General features: G+C 47.7%; 1 protein-coding gene across 2 annotated transcripts in view; it reads right to left on the reverse strand.

The window, feature by feature from the left end:
• MTMR14 (myotubularin related protein 14) overlaps positions 1 to 20,244 on the reverse strand; it is a 200,769-nt gene that overhangs the window by 11,349 nt on the left and 169,176 nt on the right. Inside the window, exon 18 of one of the 2 annotated variants that reach the window (XM_078661855.1) lies at positions 471 to 626. The exons of the other annotated variant lie outside the window; for it this stretch is intronic. Within the exon in view, the coding sequence (XP_078517981.1) occupies positions 471 to 626 (156 nt within the window). The remainder of the gene's footprint in view (positions 1 to 470; positions 627 to 20,244) is intronic. 2 annotated transcript variants of the gene reach the window in all.

Below are 20,244 nucleotides of genomic sequence, written 5' to 3' on the forward strand. Positions count from 1 at the left end.
GACCAGATTGCTCAACTCAAATACACACGTTGATAATTCACCATAGCTTTCTAAAAAATTCTATTACATAGCAAACCTAAAAAGAGAACAAATGTTCTAAATGTACAGTTAAGCAGTATAACAATAGTGTGTATATCAGTAGGTAATATACATGTGAGATCAACATACCCTCTACGGAACCTAACCAAACCCACCAAGAGGCACAACTTGCATAAAAATCACATGGTCAATAAAAGCTGAACAAAACTCTACACTGTCTCAATACTAACTCTTGCTCTACTTGTAAAGCACCTTGCACATAGCATTTTCTTTATCTGATTTTTTTTTAATGCAATGACTGATTCTCTAGCTTAAGAGTGTGTGTAGTTACTTCACCTGAACAAAAAGACCCATTTAGGTGTAATGCAATTATCTCCAGGGCTCCCAGCCTGGTCACCAACATACCAGGCCTCAGTTTTGAGTCCACTTACAAAGAATTGTTAGGGAGGTCATCCGGGAAGAAGAAGGGGTAGGAGGTGCCGGTGCTCAGCATCCCCTGCTCATGCACACTGCCACCCTCCGATACCATCTGCCAGCTGCCATAATCTGTAGAGACAGACGATCCTTGCACGGAAGGGTCCACTGATCTGGGGCAGAGAAAGAGAATGGATGCTGGAGTCAGTATGTGCATAAAGTTACCAGTTCTTGAAGACTTTTGTTGATGGAGGCAATTGACGTGCCTAGTCTTAAACACTGAGACATGGAGGGTGAGTGCCAACAATGAGACTCAAAATCTTCCCAGGAATATATCCAGGTTGCTCTAGATCGAGTTAGTACTGACCATATGTAGTTGGACAGGGCAAAGCTGGGGCACATGCAAGTAACCCGCCACCTGAAGCCAAACTCGATACAAGTGCAGTGCGCAGTGCAACTGTTTGCAATAGACAGAAGCGGATCAGCTGCTCATGTGGCTTGCTTCATTGCGACAAGGTTTCCAGTTGGCAAATTGAAGCCAGAAATACACCGAAAATGCAGTGGCAAATACAGATCAAAGATTAAAAACCAACAATTCCACATAGTTTGTTGTCTTGCTGCGATAAACTTTTAAGTGATTAATTGAAAGCAGCATTAATGCCAACCCATTTGTCACAAATGGACTTGGGGATACAGGCCTTCCTGGAAACGGGATGGTAAAACGAAGGGTGATCGGTACTGAGGCCTCTAGGGCAAGATACTGAGCAAACCTGAGCATGCAGTAGCAAAATTTGCAAAAATTCAGATTTCCATTGATTAGACAGGCTGAAAGGACGCACTAACAGTTCCGGAGATGTCGAACAAGGAGCAGGTACTTTGCCAGGCAATGGTAAGTCCAGACGCAGGAAGTCTTAGTAGGATTAGCAAATTTAGAAGGACTGATCTCAGGGGTGTTGGAAATATTAATTATTAAGAGGACAATTAGATAAGAATAAAAAGATCCCTTCTGGAGTGGGTTGTGTAACATACGAAAAGGTCTCGAGGTGAAAAGAATGAAAGTTCAAGAGTCAGATTTGAAAGATAGCCAAGGATGTGGGCTGCTTGAAGAAACATTCAGTCTCCGCACTGAAGCTACACTGATGGGAATGGGTCTGGATGGGGAATTTATTTTAGAGGTGGGACAATTAACGTGGAAAGGGGACAATTCTCAAAATTTCCATCAATGCTTGATCATTTGTCAAAACCCATCTCACTGGGATCAACATGGAGGAAACACTTAGCCACCATCCAATATTTTTGGGAACGCGTAAATTGTTGCAGCTAGACGGCTCTGAAGGTGGACTGGGGGGTGGGGTGGGGTCATTGAGGGCTTCCATGGATGCAAGGATTAACCAATAAACATTGCTTTTTCATTGGCTAGATTAAGGCACTATAATTTGCTCTCTAAGAAATCACGCTATTGATCTGAACTGGTGGGATGAATATCTGAATATGAATCAGGGGATGAAGTTTTTAGTCATAGATGGCACACGCATGTGCACTGGGCACTGATGTGCCACCCAACACAGACATTTAGCGCTTTCTTTAACCTGTACAGCTCTTTTGGAGGACTGCCAGAAGTGTCTGCGTTCAACTGGAGCAACAACACCACAGCATTAGTCCATGATCCACCAACACAGAACATCAACATGCTATGAGGAGCACAAAGACAAACACAATCAGGGGATGCAAGCAGCAATGTGGGGAATGCTGTGTAAACACTCAGAACGAAGCGAAGACTAGACAGACTAGCAGACACACTAAAGCACCACAAAGACCAGACAAAATGACACAAATGTTAAGGAGTGCGGGTCAGAGCCCAGCACATCTAGACTCATGGTGGAGGAACCAGAAGAGTATCTAATCGGATCAAAGGCTGTGAGTATTACAATAGCAGCACACAAGGAGAGGCAGGTTATAAATGTGTATTTGCCCCGGGTCAACAACTCAAGAGGAGCCCTCCTATAGAATGAGGATTTTTTTTCAAAATTTAAAAAGCATATCTTGAAGGGACAGAGAACAAACAACGGATCCAGCATCTGGGGTTAACTAGTGGTATATGGCACGTTAGCTGGCACATAATTAATAGGGCAGGCTTGTTCTGAAATGTGCAAATAAAGGTTGCAGCAGGGGGGACTGAACCATGCATTGCCTGTGCAATGACTCCCCAGCTGCCTAGAACCGCCCTCTTTTGAGAGGTCTGCATAAGGAAACAAGAAGCAAAGTGGTAACCTTGGAAGTAAGCTAGAATTAACTAGTGACGACTGGGGCAAATCAATGACAATACACACATTTCTTATACATTTAACACAGGCAGGCTAAGGCAAGGAGCAGAAATTCTGAAAGCTTCGCTGGCTCCCCATTCACAAGCGCAGCCTGTTCAAACTTCTCACCCACACATACAAACCCCTACACAACACAGGACCAGAATACCTGAACATCCGCATACACTTTCACCACCCGACCACACGTATGCTCTGCCTCACTTGCACTCACTCCCCGCACCAACAAAAGCATAACTGGAGGTCACTCATTCTACAACGCACTCAAGACATGGAACAACCTCCCTCAACACGCAGAGCCTCTTCCTCACTCCTTGAGACCTCCCTCAACACATTAGAGCCACCTCCTCACTTCTTGAGACTTCCCTCAACACATCAGAGCCACCTCTTCACTCTTTGAGACCTCCCTCAACACATCAGAGCCTCCTCCTCACTCCTTGAGACCTCCCTCAACACACCAGAGCCTCCTCCTCGCTTCTTGAGACATCCCTCAACACACCAGAGCCACCGCCTCACTCCTTGAGACCTCCCTCAACACACCAGAGCCGCCGCCTCACTCCTTGAGACCTCCCTCAACACACCAGAGCCTCCTCCTCGCTTCTTGAGACATCCCTCAACACACCAGAGCCACCGCCTCACTCCTTGAGACCTCCCTCAACACACCAGAGCCGCCGCCTCACTCCTTGAGACCTCCCTCAACACACCAGAGCCTCCTCCTCGCTTCTTGAGACCTTCCTCAACACATCAGAGCCTTGTCCTCACTTCTTGAGACTTCCCTCAACACATCAGAGCCTCCTCTTCGCTTCTTGAGACCTCCCTCAACACACCAGAGCCTCCTCCTCGCTTCTTGAGACCTTCCTCAACACATCAGAGCCTTGTCCTCACTTCTTGAGACTTCCCTCAACACATCAGAGCCTCCTCTTCGCTTCTTGAGACATCCCTCAACACACCAGAGCCACCGCCTCACTCCTTGAGACCTCCCTCAACACACCAGAGCCGCCGCCTCACTCCTTGAGACCTCCCTCAACACACCAGAGCCGCTGCCTCACTCCTTGAGTGCCGCAAAAAGCTGAAGACCTCATTAAGAACCTTGGAGACCACTCTCCTACACACCTGCCCAAGCACCTGGATACCCTTTCAGGTGATTAGTGCACTATGCAAACTTACATAATAGGGGGGTGGGAGGTGAGGGTTCAGGTGACCGGTATTGAAAACGGAGGACGTGGGTTTTGAGCGGGGAGGATTCAATTTGAAGTTTGCTGATAATGGCCGGCATAAGCAACCCAAAAGTGCTCAAACCTACTTGATGAGATTTTAAATTAGAGGCCAGAACAAAACACAAATCTCAAACTCGAAACCCAATACAGAACAAGCATTTACAATGCAATAGGTCTCGCAATTACATTGTTTTGAGCCACTGGCATTGAAAATGTTATGTTATTTTTTTTTCTCACTTCGTAAAGCATTAATCAAGTAATGGCGTTGTAAATGACAATGTCTTTTACCCCCTGTTGACCCCGGCAAAGCTCATCAGCATGTACCAGTCATAAAAAGAAATATCTGACAAATCGCATCTTTAACATTTTGCAACAATTCTATAGTTTCACCGCGGTTCTAAATTAAATTGTAAAATAAAATGTATATTCTCATAATATTCACACATTGAATGCATTCAAATAAGATGTTATTCCTATATTTCTCAGATCGCTTTGAATGTTTTTGTTCAGTCCACTATTTTCCTCCGAGATATAACCCTGAAAATATCTGCACTAAACACCTCATCGCCTCATCAGTAGTAGTAGGCGCTATAGAAATACCCATGCGAAGATCTTCTAACACGAGGCAGAACACCACCCGGCTCAGTTCTAGTGTATTTTTACTGCCCGAAAGGATGTCAGGAGACTATCACCTGAATCTAAATACCAGGGATTCACACCTTACGGCATTTGCTAAAAAACAAATGACTGCTGGAAGTTAAATGACACTCAATTTGCAGTCGGGAAACGTCCCCAAAATGTCAGCTGGTCAGAACAGAACACAAAGTATGGCAAGCACATTCCATGCTTTTGCAGCCTGGTGGCGGGTCGAATTAGTAAAAAGATGTCTTGACGCTGAGACACGCCAGGATTTAAAAATAGCCTCCCCTTCTGAAGAAAGAGCGCGTCTCCTCCCTCCAGCCGGTGACAGCAACCACTCTGAGCTAATATTTGCGCTCTTCTGGACGCGGCCTGTAGTAAACATCGCCTCACCTCGGAGTAATCCCCTCCCTGCGCCGCTGTTAGGCAGGGCGCACTAATAACTAGCCTGCTGACAGAGATATAAAAGAGCTGCTCACGGACCCGATAACATTTCTTTATTACTAACATTAATTTGTGTCTGGGCACCTCCGTACCGAACTGTCCTAGAAAAAAAAAAAGAAGAACCCAGCAGTGAATGAGCAGGAAAACGCCGCTATGGAGCATTGTGGAGATTTAGACAGCAAGTAGGTGGAGTAATTCAGTGAGCTAAGTGTATGCGGAGGATAAGATGAAGTTCGAATTGGGAGCAGTCTTTTGCTATGTAGAATGCGGTAAAGGACACGTACTAGCTGAAAATAGCAAATCCAGTTATTTGAAACTCTTTCAGGTGAAAGTAGCTCCATATAATTACTGCATACTTTCTGTGCCGGGAAAAAAAGTTACGTTTCTGCTTAGCGTGTTTTTGTTTTGTCTGCTCGCAGGGCGTATTCCGAAAAGCAGGTTGCAGGCTGTACCAGGACGTTTTGTAGTGTTACGCTCCACATCCATATTGGGGGCTTCGCATTCTCGAAGTCCTCCGTTTAGCTTTGACAGCTTTGGCGGGAAAGATCACAAGGCCAGAACCATTTAAAAAAAGATATATATATTTAAGAAAAACCTTTGTAAAGACGAAAGAGTGCTTGAATGAGAGCATTTGCAAAACAAAATCACGCAATGTCTGCTAGACAGACAGTAAAAATAGACAGACTTGAGTGGTTGGTGATGAAGGTTAAATAAGCTATGGGGTTAGGGCTGTAGACCCCATTCTAAGATTGGTTCAAACCTGATCTTAAAAGGCAGGGTGTGGCACACCTCAAATGAAAGAAGTGGGTCTGGGGAAGGGTTGTAGAGACCTTTATGCAACATAAGAGTTACATATTCTAAATCAGGCCCCACAAGCCTCCCATCCTTCGCATGCCGATGGAGTGAGAACTACCGCTTAATAGGAAAACACGCGATCTACAAAACCTTGCTTTTGGTATTTTGAAAAGTGTGTGGAGTTTTCTGGCGTAATGGCTCTGACGTTCTAAGACACAACATTTAAACTGCTAAGTAAATGATAAAATAGGGAATGTGTCCAGTGATAACACAAAAAGACTCGGGCATCAAAATACACGGGAAGGCAGCCGCTTGTTTATATTTGCATCACGGCTTCACTTTCACTTTAATTGAAAGAGCCATGCAAAAATAAACATGCGACTGAGTGAAAACAGATGGCCCCCTAAAGATAAGAAATTGTTTCGTGACCGCCACAAAGCAGACGATCCTGTCCGGATGGGCCGGACAAAAAGGGGAAAGGGTGGCAACAAAAAAGCCTCATTTCCAATGGCAGGCCACTGTTTAGCATAAAGGGTGACGCCAGCCAATAAAAAAAAGAAGGGCTGGTTTCAAGTCCCCTTCTGAAATCTCCTCATGTCTCGCTCTGCGAGCAGCGCATGTGCTGCAATGCTAGGCGAGACCTAAAAAAAGGATTTAAAGTAGAAATCCGAGCTGCAAACGCAGCAGATGCCCAGTAAATCCAATGGAAAATTCTAATTCGTTCTGACAAACTGGCTAATGCAAAAATACTGCTTAAAATAGAAAAAAAAGTCTATAACTCCCCCACGTTAACAGAATTGATTTGAAAATCTACTTAAGAGTTCACAGCCAAGAGTAGAAACTGCGTGGCGGGCATTTCTGGTCCCCAGCGAATTAGTGACCGGTAATTATCAGTTCACAAAGTTCTTCCTCGCAGTCGACAAAGGAGCGGGAGACTTTCCACTGTACAGACCACTGCAATGTCTGATGGGGCTCACATATCACCCAAGGATAGGACCAGCAGATACAGCCAAGACTGTGTGCCGGATACTGGCCGTGAGACTTGCAACCTCACCACAACCACTTCAAACCATCGCCCCTGTTCAGCATACCGTCTGCTGGCACAAGAGCTCCCAGGAAGTGTGGGGAAGGATGCAGAGACCCAAAATATATCTGCACACATGCCCATCACGCTGGATGTGGTCAGTTCTAGCATAAACTGATTACAAGCATTAGTAATGTAGGTGTCCCGCTATTCCTAGTGGGCCTCTCTCTCTGTACCGTCCAGGCATTACAAACAAAAGTGCAGAGTGTCCGGCCGTTACAGGCACCAGCACTGCTACTGCTACGGTCCAGCTAATCCTAGTGGGCTTCTCTAGTGTCTGGACATTACAAGCATTAGTACAGAGTGTCTGGCCGTTACAGGCAACAGGCACGGCTGGGGCTACGGTCCAGCTATTCCTACAGGGCCTCTTTGTACCGTCCAGACATTACAAGGATTAGTACTGTAAGTGCCCAGTCATCAATAACACGTTTATTAAGACAGTTTATCAATTACTAGGGTTGACACCACTCGCACCCTCCAGTCACCAGCGTGGTTACGGTCAGTGTCCAGCCATAATATGGCTAGCACCCAGCCATCACAAGTGTTCGAGCCACACATTATATGCATTGTTACTATTCAGTCATTACTAACATTGTTATTGCTGCTCTCCAGCTACTGCAAGAGTTCCTTGTAGTAGTATCTCCCCATTACACATTACCGGTGTGGTTCCTGTGGATGGCAGCCATTACACTCATTGCTACTGCTCGAGTCTACAAATACAAGTACGGTACCTGCTCTTATCAGATACTACATGTGCGAACAATGGTAGAGTTCATCTATTACAAGCACGGTTACTACTATGGTTTGCTATCACAAATGCTGTTACCACCAGTGTACAAACTTTACAAGCGTAGTTAACAACCTGCATTTGTAAAACACATGTTAACTCTTGGGCATCTTTGAGCTTAAATTGATATGGTTTAATTTTTTTTAAAAACACAGATGTTTCTCATTACCCAACTCATATAATGGTCATCGGCTTAAGTAGGATGAAAGACTGAGTAGCCGTGCTAGGATTCAAACCTGTGATCATGAGCTCAAACACATACTCTGCAGTGGATTCATAAGTCCGCTAACCTATTAGACCCATGCTGTTAGTTTACTAACCTTAATACTGCTAGCATCCAGTCATTGCTATGGAGAGAGGCCATCCATTATTATTATTACAAATTATAAAAAAAATTGCAAATGCTCAACTTACACCTGGAAGGTATCCTGGGGATAACAGCCAGATCCAAACTGTCAACAAGAAAACACACTTTTTAAACCTTACCTGAAGGGCAACAGTTACCTAGTAGAGCTGAGAGACATAGGACATTTGTTCAAAATTCGTACGCCTGAACAGAAAAGGCCCGGACACCTGCTCATACCCTTTTAAACTTGGGGATAGTAAGCAGGTTGCCGTTAAAAGAATGCAAAATATACTTGGGGTGGTCCATCTGAAATTTGTTGACGAAATGGTGGTCCCGCTGGTTAATCACCTAGTGTGTACTACCCACAGAGTTTTAAATCATTCTTTCAGGATAGGAAAATCAACGTCCAGAGCATCACATTCAGAAGAGTGCTCAGGACGAGGCAAGTCTAACAGCGAGGGCTTGCATTCAATAAGGGAGTTTAAAGGGAGGGGATGTGGGGAGGGCGTGACCTGGGTAACACAGGATTAGCAAATTGCAAGAAAGAAGCCTGCTAAGAATGGGAGGACTGCACCACAAAGGGATGGGAATGGCCTGGAAGAAGAGGCAGAATTGTGCAGAGTATCCTCAGAAAAGCAGGGGGAGGTCAGTCTTTTCACCTGACTCGACAGACCGACCGGCATCAATAAGGAACCCAAGGTTGAAGACAGAGGAAGATTTAGCAGCACTGCATGACTAGTGCCAGGATATTACAAAAGTGGTGTGCGCGAGTATCCAGTCATTACTCTTTGTTACGGCTAGCAACCAATCATTACAAGCATGATTATTGGTAGGGTGTAGCCATTACAAAAGTGCTTACATCCACGGTCCAGTCTTTATTAGCTACTGTTGGTGTCAAGGTATTACACATTTGGTTAGTGCTAAAGGAAGTACAAGTATGGTTACTGCTTGGGTATGGGCACTGAAAGCCTTGGTGGTACTACTGTCCACCTACTATAAGCATTGCTATTGCTAGAGTGGTCAGTAGACACCTCAAACCGTGTTAGTGCTAGGGATCTAGCCAGTGCAAACAGCCATTGCTAGAGTCCAGACTTTACAAGCACAGTTACTGCTCGTGTTCAGCAAGTAAAAGCACCGGCACTGCCAGAGTCCAGCCACGACAAGAAGGACTGTCGGCAGCGCCCAGCCATTAGAAGCATGGTTCCTGGCAGTTTCCCGTCATTACAAGCGTGTTTACTAGTAGGGTTCCATCATTACATGTTTTTCTACCAATGCCCAATCATTACAAGCTTGTTTACTGCTAGTGCCCAGCAATTACAGGAGTGGTTACTGCCAGTGCCCAGTCATTACAGGGTTGGTTACCACTAGTGTGCAGACATTGAAAGTGTGGTTATTGCTAGTGACCAGTCATTACAAGGTTAGTACAGTCCAGCCATTAAAAAGTTATTTAGATAAATGATAGTGCTTGGGCTTTATGCTACCTGTTGTGCCAGAGAGGAACCACTGGGAGGGTTTGGGGGCATTGGCAGACTTGGGAGAAGAGCAAGCCACTTTACCAGTCTTCCCTAAGAAGCCCCCTCTGGGAACAGGACCTTTGCTCCCTCAGCACTCCGGATACTGAGAAAGTTTTTCCCAAGCAGAGCAGCACCTTGCTGTAGGCAGGCTCTGCTCAGGTGCACAGCATCTTCCAAGCAGGCAGTCTCTGCTCAGGCAAATAGCACCATCCAAGCAGGCAGGCTCAGCTCAGGCGCACAGCAGCCACCAAGCAGGTACACACAGCTCAGAAGCACAGCACCTTCCAAGCAGGCAGGCTCAGCTCAGCACAGGTACACAGCACCTGCCAAGCGGCAGGTTCAGCTCAGCACAGGTGCACAGCACCTTCCAAGCAGGCAGGCTCAGCTCAGGCGCACAGCACCTTCCAAGCAGGCAGGCTCGCTCAGGTGCACAAAACCTTCCAAGCAGGCAGGCTCAGCGCAGGCGCACAGCACAGCACCTTCCAAGCAGGCAGGCTCAGCGCAGGCGCACAGCACAGCACCTTCCAAGCAGGCAGGCTCTGCTCAGGCGCACAGCACCTTCCAAGCAGGCAGGCTCTGCTCAGGCGCACAGCACCTTCCAAGCAGGCAGGCTCAGCTCAGGCGCACAGCACCTTCCAAGCAGGCAGGCTCTGCTCAGGCGCACAGCACCTTCCAAGCAGGCAGGCACTGCTCAGGCGCACAGCACCTTCCAAGCAGGCAGGCACTGCTCAGGCGCACAGCACCTTCCAAGCAGACAGGCTCTGCTCAGGCATACAGCACCTTAAAAGCATGTAGTCTTTACTTAGGCGCACAGCACCTTGCAAGTAGGCAGGCTCAGCTCGGGCGCACAGCACATTACAAGCAGGCAGGCTCTGCTCAGGTGCACAGCACCTTTCTCTATGTCCAGACTACTAACCTAACCATTACTGAGGAAAGAGCTCCTATGCTGCATCAGTGGTTTGAACGGTTCATTCTGTGTGGGAACGTGTGCAGATTTTCAAGAACGTACATTTGGGGTGGTCTGGGACTGCTATGGCAGGAACAGGGATTCTTTTTAATTACACATTTTGAGTCTTTGCACCTTTGAAAGACAAGAAGTGAAAGGAACTACGTAGAAGGAACTTAAGGGGGGAGATTTTCAGAACCAGAAAATATTGTACGGAAGAAATGGAAAAGCAAATTTCTAAGAATATCCAAAAAGTACGTTTGACTGGGTTGTTAGCCGAGAATGGGTTAGAAACAGAAGTCCTGGCAGGGTGGCATCCGGATAGGATATAGCACGGTGGGACCAACTAACCTTCACTTTTAATGATTGTATTTTTTTTTATATGTTATTAAAAAGGGCACAGGAGTGCTTTAAACTGGAAGGGTGGAAACAGATGGTTCTGCAAACAGGCTGTCATGAACAGGGATGAGGTGTATTCCCCGTGTGGCAGTCATCCCATACTTTCAATACATTGAGGCGGAGAGTCGCTGACCTATGCATGCATTTGGAAGACTGAGGGCACTTTTGTTCTGAGAGACTGGAGGGCAGAGGCCTGGGGCTCTCTATAGATTGGTAGAGGCCATAATCTTGTACAAGGGTGCAACAGAAGACAGACGAGAGGCAGGTGGCTCCCAAATGGTTTGATACCAGAGAAACTGAGACTGTTCCTGCAGACTGTTCGCCCACAGTAACCTTGTGGGAGATGAGAGGAGATGTTCCAGAGGCACAACCGCTATCGCAATACACCAACTTCAATACACAGAATACAGACGTGCACTGCACCGGAGAGGGTGGGCCTGAAACAAATGGGACAGCGTGACTAGAACACAACAATGGGTCAGGAAGGAAGGCTCAAGGCCATGGGAGGTGGTAGAACTGCAGTGCAAAGCAGTCTATATCCGACAGACGGCAAGGTGCGGTCCCAGCTGGCAATTACAGCTGGCTCAGTGAGTAGAGAAGGGCAATAGTGAACACCCCAACAGCAAATGGGTAACCGATGCAGGCTTCCCCTGCACTAGGCAGCAATGCATGCATGCAACAGTGACACGCACAGGGTGCCACTGAAGAGGTGCTCAGCAGGGCCCTGGTGCTGGAAGAATCCTCACACTGTTAGGAATGGAGTCACTTGTTTCACCAAGGAGCAGCTGGGGTAGTCATGTGGACACACTAGCCAGAATATTGCTGGAGAATTTGATATGGGTCAGCCTGGCAGCATGTGTGAGGATGAGCACAGATGCAGAGGTTTTCTGGAGGAGGTAGGTGGCAATTCACACTGGTCTTATGAGCTTTAGAAGCTGTGAACTAAAGCTCAGGCAAAGCTGATCCGAGTGATGGTGCTGGTCGCTGAGCCTGCAAACAGCACTTATGTCGTCTCCAAGTCTGCCATATGGTGCAGTTCTTTCATTACTGGAGAAGAATAATCCAAGAGCAGCCGCAGTTTCCAGGAACTAAAGTTTGGAAGGCAGAAGATCTAGAGAAGGGGTGCAGATGTAGCAACAAAGTAGTGGGTGGGGGCGTGCTCTAAAAACTAAGACAACATAAAAATGCTAGTCAATAGAATGCCTACTCATGGCTCTGACGTGGTAGACACATACGCTTTTCTGAGTTTACCAGAAGAATTCTAAAGCTGCAGCATTTAAATACCAGAGGGCTATTGGGTAGGCCCCCACAAGACTGTAGATCAAACCAATGTAAAGAAAATTAGCCCAGAACATCAGAACTTCTAGAATACATCATCTTCAGTGAGTGCTATGCAAACACGTTCAAATAAAGAGAAAGCTGCCAGGTGAGCTGCGAGAAGATTTAAATACATTTCTTGCTGTCTTTGCTGTTATTTGCAAATGTAGGTTTCGATCTACAAACCGAACCAAGGACAACTAATAGCCCAATTTATCGAGGAAAATATATCATTGAAACCTTTTCAACTCAACTCACCAACTTTGTATGTACATCAAAGTCTAGAAACCTTGGTCTCCAATGCATTCTAATCCATAAGGGATATTCGTCATCTACATATCCTCTAGTCACAGTATATGTGATGATGCAAGCTTTGTACAGTGATAACAAAACAATGCAAAGGGCGATTCCTGAGAAGCGGAGAAGAAGCAATGGCCAAGGACAGAGGAACATTAAAGATGGAGGTCAAAGTCAGGATAACAAGGTTTGCACGGTTTAAAGATGCCATGCTCAGCACAAACTGTTGGGCGGGGGCGGAGAAAAGGAGCCGTCAGATTTAAACCTAAACAAAACAGAGAGGACTTTAAAAATCTCAAACAGTCAACATGTGCCCAGGAGTAATCCTGGAGGACATCAATTCCATGGCTCCTGAGAAACCAGGGTGCAGATGTGGTCTCTTATCTTTCTATGTTTAGATTCAAAAACAGGGGGCAAAGCGGTTAAGCTTTACTAGAAGGCTGCACCGCAAAAACACAAGCAAACTTTCTAATATTAGCAAATATGTGTTCCCTTAATCACTTTATAGATCTGGCCAGAGAGAACATTTCAACAAGATTTTTAGGCTAATTTTAATATAGATAAAATTAGTCCAGCAGTTACTACCTCTCGGAGAAAACACTGTTTGGCCGAATGCATTTCTACAGCCTTTGAAACCAATTTCACATTGCGAAGTCCAGAGGACAAGGGAGCAGGTCTAAGTGGGACCTTGCATTTGCCTTGAGAGGATCACAGTGCGAACAGCAATTGTGAGTTAGATGGTAAACTATTAGCGCACATCTGTGTGATCCTGAAGACAGACAGTATACCTTTTCACTCGTAGCTAACTTTGCATGAATTGTGGAAGACGTTTTAATACTGAATATGTGGTAAAGAGAGCAGACAAACATTTACAACTGTACACACTGTCCTACCAAAATCTAACTGGAAGACAGCGAAAGAAGAAAGAAACTGGTACATTTGCTATTAAAAATCACAGTGTCAGAGGATGATGGAACGCCGTAACATTAGGAGTTCAGATACCGTTATTTACAACTATCTCTGATAAGCGAAGACAGATGCAAGTCAAGACTCCATTTGTTTTCTGCTGATAACGGCAACGGTACCTTCTTGGAGGAAGAGCTGTAGTCATGTGTAATGACAGAATTCAGGAAAGATGGCAGTGGAAATGACAAAGTACCTCAACATAGATTCATTGTCAAAAATAGGGCACGGTTGCAGTATAAGTATTCCAGAACATTTGGAAAACACTCATGTCACATAATGTATGGCATGGCCGAACATGGTGGACGCGAGTTAGCGTCGCTCCACGCGACACAGCCCCAGCAGTATCCTTCACCATCCTCCTGGATTTCGTCTGTTCAGCTTTCCTAGAACTTCGTGGACGTCCAACGACTGACGGGCCCTCCATTTGTTCCGGGGAAAAGGTGTGGATCAAGCGAGGTGGAGTCAGCGAGCCGAGCACTGACTGGAGACCAGTTGCATCCTTGGGCTCATGGAGTACGGACACAAATGTGTGGGGAGTGGAGTCCCTGGAGACTAGTTGCCCTGAGACACCGTGGGACTGCAATGGGTGAGTGCAGAGGATGTGGGTCTCCGAGGCCGGCCACAACACCTTGGTGCGGCCGGGCCGCCTTGAGCTGGGGTTTTTCCTGGGCCTGCGTGACCAGCCAGACCGGTGTACATTTGAGCGGTTCCCGGATCTGATCTTGCTGGGACACGGGCGCGAGATGGCAGACCTCCTATAGCTTCTGTTGGTTCTCTAACCGCCAAGGCTGGTAACAATCCCCACTATGGGTTGCTCCCCTGGAGTATGTGCGACAGCTCCTCCTCCCAGGCCCCTACCAACACACCCATGGATTGGGCTCCAGCACCTACAGTGCAGCGGTTATCCACTCTCCCCTCCCTCCTCCACCAGGCACTTGAGGGGAGATGCAGCAGCGAAAGCACTAGTCTGCAAGGTTGGTACCTCACAGAGCATTATCAACCACCTCGGCTACTTATGCCATCTCCACCCAACAACTGGGGAGGGCAGGGGGGCTCGATGGGCTGGCATGATCACTTCTGGCCCATTACAGGAGAACTAATGGCCAAGGAGAAGCCGCAGACTGAGGGGGGCACCGTGGACTAGTTCGCCCAGGCTGGAAGCATCGCTGCCCACTCTGCACAGCCTATGACTAGCACCTTACAGTTTGCCCTACATGCCACACGCCCTGGGAAAGGGGCAACTGACACAGCAGCAAGCCAGCCATTACTTAATCTAAAGAGGTCCTGGAGGCCCGCACTGGGGCAGTTGGTGAGAAGGTCTCCTGCTCTGACAAGACCTGCGACACGTAGAGGACAAAGTCACCCAGGCCAAAGGCAGGATCTCAAAACTGGAAGATATGGTGAAAACACTACAAAAATCCCTCACTAAGAGGACTACCATGACCAGGGAATTGGCGATGCCACAGGGAGGGCCTGTAAAAATGATCTACGCTCCGAAGACCTACTCCCCTGAGAAATTCCCTAAACGCTGGTTGCAGAGCCATTTACTACCTGGTGAATTATCCTCCGTTTTCTCACCCAACGGGTCGGACACAGTGCTCACCTGCTGCCTGGAGCTCCCCTGCGTCCCAGGGCTGCCAGATACCTCAACTATCACTATCGGGACGCTGCTCTGCGCTGGGCCCGTACTCAGACCGACATCACATTTGACTCTCAAAAGATCAGGATATTTCCGGACACACAAGCCTGGTGCAGCAACAGGACAGCAAGCGAAGGCTGAGACTGCGCTAGCTCCGCATTGTAATGTGAATGTAATTTACTTTTAACCTTTTAAAATTGCACTGTTGTCAAAATCTCCTCATCTCCTACCTGCATTGTTTTTCTGTCGGTACTCCCCGGTCCACCGCAGTAATCATGTGCCGTTTGTGTAGAAGGGAGCCACAATCTCACTCACTTCCTGGTGAGCACTTGCAGAGCAGCAATTGTGACAGGGTGACGCTCTAGTGCTCCACCAGCAGCTGGCTATATAAACACAACATGGCGCTGGCGCGCAGCGGGCGCACCAAAGGTAAGTTAGTCTACGACCCGGGGCCCTGACCCCAGACCTTTTGCACAGCGATCAAAAAAGATCCACCCCCACCCAGTTGTTGCTGCTCCGCACAAATCCCCAGCCTAACTGCATTCGCCTCCACTCGGAAGGAACCATTACTACATGCACTGGCTGTAATCTTTCAGTCCACACGCACTTAGAAGGATTAGGTAAGACCATCACTGTCCCTCAGCCTATACATAGCCACAATAAACCCAAGTTAACCACCTCTAACAACTTCTCTTTCTATAACATTAATCGCTGCTCCCTCCCTAAACACCAGGCGGACATTTTTGACCTCTAAGTGGACCAACACCCAGACCTTCCTCACTGAGACATGGCATAATGGCGGATCTGGCCCTTACATAGCCAGAGCCCTTCCTCAAAACTATACCATTGTCAGGAAAGATAGAGAAGATAGGTTGGGTGGAGGGATCGCTATTATTTTTTTTTTAATCCTTAGCTGTAAGTTTGATGAGCTACTGGTGCCTGGCTGTGAAGCGGCATTATTTAAACTTATCCTGACCCCTCAATTCACCTTTTCTGGGATGCTGGTATATCGCCCCCCCACCCCCGGGCCAGCTAGCGCATGGACCATTAATTTCCCCAATCTCATCACTCCTTTCTTGTTCAGCTCAGCCAATTTTACTATTTTAGGAGACCTCAATCTTCATATAGAGGAGACCACTTGTATTACCAGTAATACTTTTATCTCCGATCTGGCTGCTATGAACATCCTACTTCATAATAGCGGACCCACCGATAAAGCAGGCCATCTCCTCGACCCCATTTTCTCGAGCTTACCTTTCCTACATTGTCCAGCAGCAACCCCAGTGTGCTGGACTGATCATTTCTTGGTAAGCTTTAGTATCGAGGCACCTAGTCTACCCTACATCATGTGTGATGCCGTCGATAAACTGTCCAGAAACTGGAAGAATCTTGATACCGTTAACTTTAATCGGTTTCTCTCCACTAATGCCCCCATTTTTTAAAATAATTTCGCTCTTGACCTGGTGGCTTTTCATGACTAGATTCAGTCGGCATTAGACACCTGCCTTCCCACTACCGTCAAGAACAATCATCGCCCGCGGGGCACCCTGGTTTTCTGACAAACTAAAAAGGGAGAAGAACAAATGTAAAAATTTGGAACGACGGAGGCAAAGGATTTCTGAGCCCGAAGCTAAAGCGGTTTACCTCACCGCCAGAAGGACCTACCATTCCCACTGTAAGTCTGCTCGAGCCAACTTTGTTTCATCACCTATCACCCAGGCTAAAAACTGCCCTAAAACCTTATTTAAGATGGTTAAAGAATTATCGGGCTCAGCAACCAATCAGGCACCTCCCAGCTTAAATAACACCAAATGTGAAGAAATAGCACAATTTTTTTAAACAAAGTGGAAACAATATACTCTGCATTGGCCAGCTCCACTCTCCCTTCAACACCTGTGCATATTGCAAACCCCGTCCTATCCGACCCAATACCTGAATGTTGCACTACCCTTGCTCCTGACCACACACTTGATGTCTGGCCACTTCTGGACATGGTGACACTTACTCAACTCCTTAATAAAATAAAATCAGTCACGGTCTTACAGCAAATTGAACAACCATCACTGTGTTACATCCTTGACCTTCTTAACGCCTCTCTTAGGGAGTCCCTTGTTACCCCAGATTGGAAACATGCGATGGTTGTCCCATTATTAAAAAAAACTAATTTGGACCCTGCGCTTCCCTCTAATTACCGTCCTATTTCACTTCTCCCTGCTCTCTCAAAATTTTTGGAGACACAAATCAATGAACATCTTTCCAGGTTCATCAAAACCAATGGGCTTTTTCATCCTTCTCAATCCGGCTTCAGGACCGGTTACTCTACGGAGGCCACACTTAGGTGCAACTGAAATGCTCCGACAAAACCTGGATGCAGGTGGAACTATGGCCTTGGTATTGCTGGTTCTCAGCACGGCCTTTGATACGGTCTCATTTCGTACTTCAGGCCCTCCACTCCTCTGGGGTTACTGGGACGGCCCTAAACTGACTCGCTCCTCTCCCTAGAGCTGAGTGGTCGCTCCCCAGTGTCCCTCTGAGATATCTGGTATCGTTTTGGCGCTTTGCTTTACATAATTGCAACTTTATTTGTGCCTGCTGCCTGCCTGATCGCCACTGAGCTAACTTGCACTTTAATTATTTATTTGGCTGACTCGAGCCTGTTTGCGCATTGTGCCGCTTTGCTCCCACAACTGCATAATTATTTGTGCCTGCTGCCTGCCTGATCGCCGCTGAGCTTACCTGCATTTTACTTAACTATTTAAAGTTTATTTCCACTCGGTTTGCGCGTTTGCTGTGCTCCCCCCTCCGCCTCCATTTTGTTTGTTGTTGTGCTCATCTTTAGCCCGCCCCGCCTCCCAGCTGAGACGCCCTCGCCCCTCGCCCTCCATATATGACAGGTGTTTTCACGCGCAGCGACCGCGCCCCAGTCGCGCCAAAGGTGCGCCAAAGGTAAGCCCGTCTACGCCCGTCCGCGCCTGGACCGCGCCCGACCCCCTGCTCCTCGCGCTGCCCAGCCCTCCCGCATTACCTACGATGCCGCCACCCTCCTAGCCTTCAACCCGGGTCGCGCCCCCAACTGCGTCCAAGCAGCTCCTGGACACACCCATGGACCTTTCTCCTGCTACTCCTGCAAATTCAGCGGCACCGACAACATCTCCGCTACGACCACACCACAGATTCCCGACCCCAACCACCTACAATGCATCCTTCTCAACACCCGCTCGGTCCACAGACACGCCATTGACCTATGGAATCTACTAGACACCATCTCTCCAGACATCGCCTTCCTAACGGAAACATGGATGAACGCTTCCTCCGCCCCAGACATCACCATTGCCATCCCTGAAGACTATAAGATCACTCGCAAAGACCGTACCGGCCACACAGGAGGAGGAATCGCTATCGTCCATAAGAAATCAATCCGCATCTCAACCAGCTCTGACGCCAACCTCGCCAACTCCGAACACCTTCACTTCCAGATCCACATCGACCCCAAGACCACACTCAGAGGCACCCTCCTCTACAGACCACCAGGACCCCGCGAAAAATTCAGTGAAGACATCACAGACTTCATCACTCCACACGCGCTCCCCTCCAAAGAATACATCCTTCTGGGAGACCTCAACTTTCACCTTGAAAAGATCAACGACCGCAACACCACCACCCTCTTGGACAACCTCGCCAACCTCGGACTTAAACAGCTGGTCACTTCCCCCACCCACATCGCAGGTCACACACTCGACCCCATCTTCACCTCCAGCAATCATGTCTCCTTCAGCCACACTACGGATCTCCTCTGGACTGACCACAGCTGCGTTCACTTCACCTACAACAAGCCAAAACCCACCAACCACCTCCAACCAACTCTGCAAAGAAACTGGAACAAAATCACCACCGACCAGATCTCCTCATCGCTCCTTCTAAACACCCCAGCCCACTCCTCTAACCCAAACCAAGCCGCCGCCAACTTCACCCTATGGTTATCCAACACCGCCGACACCTTAGCACCACTGAAAAAACGTCAAAGCAAACCTGGCAACAAGAAGGCCTCATGGTTCAACGATGATCTTAAGAAGTCCAAGAAACTCTGCCGCTCCCTTGAGAAGGCCTGGAAAAAAGACCCAACCACCAGCACCAAGGACGCCTTCAAAAACGCCACCCGCATACACCACCAACTAATCCGAAAGGCCAAGAAAACAGCATTCAAAGATCGACTTGACAACAACGCCACAACAGCAAGGAACTTTTCAACATCGTCAAAGAATTTTCCAATCCCTCGGCCAACTCCAACGACATCACCCCCTCTCAAGCCCTCTGCGACTCCCTAGCCTCATTCTTCCACAACAAGATTGCAGACATCCACAACAGCTTCGACAACCAACCCGGAGTCCAACCCACCCAACCATATGTTGAACATTCTCCCCCCTTGAACACTCTTAACGACTGGAACCCAATCTCCACTGAGGACACCATCCGCCTGATGAACTCCATCCACTCAGGATCCCCCACAGACCCATGTCCTCACCACATCTTCAACAAAGCAGACTCCGTCATAGCACCGCACCTCCGAGACGTCATCAACTGCTCCTTCAACTCCGCCACCTTCCCGGAAATCTGGAAACACGCTGAACTCACCGCCCTTCTGAAAAAACCCACAGCGGACCCCACCGAACTCAAAAATTACCGCCCCATTTCACTCCTTCCATTCCCGGCCAAAGTAATCGAGAAAGCTGTCAACAACCAGCTCGCCGCTTTCCTCGAAGACAACAAATCCCTCGACTCCTCACAATCTGGCTTCCGAGCAAAACACAGCACTGAGACCGCCCTCATCGCAGCAACAGACGACATTCGAACTCTACTGGACAATGGAGACACAGTCGCCCTCATCCTCCTCGACCTCTCTGCAGCATTCGACACAGTCTGCCACAGCACCCTTTTACAACGCCTCAGTAACATCGGAATACAAGGAAAAGCACTTGAATGGATCACCTCGTTCCTCACCGGAAGAACCCAGAGAGTCCGCCTCCCACCATTCAAGTCCGAGGCCACTGAAGTCATCTGTGGCGTACCACAAGGATCCTCA

This window comes from Lissotriton helveticus, chromosome 9 (genome assembly GCF_964261635.1).
Source record: "Lissotriton helveticus chromosome 9, aLisHel1.1, whole genome shotgun sequence".
Taxonomy (NCBI): Eukaryota; Metazoa; Chordata; class Amphibia; order Caudata; family Salamandridae; genus Lissotriton; species Lissotriton helveticus.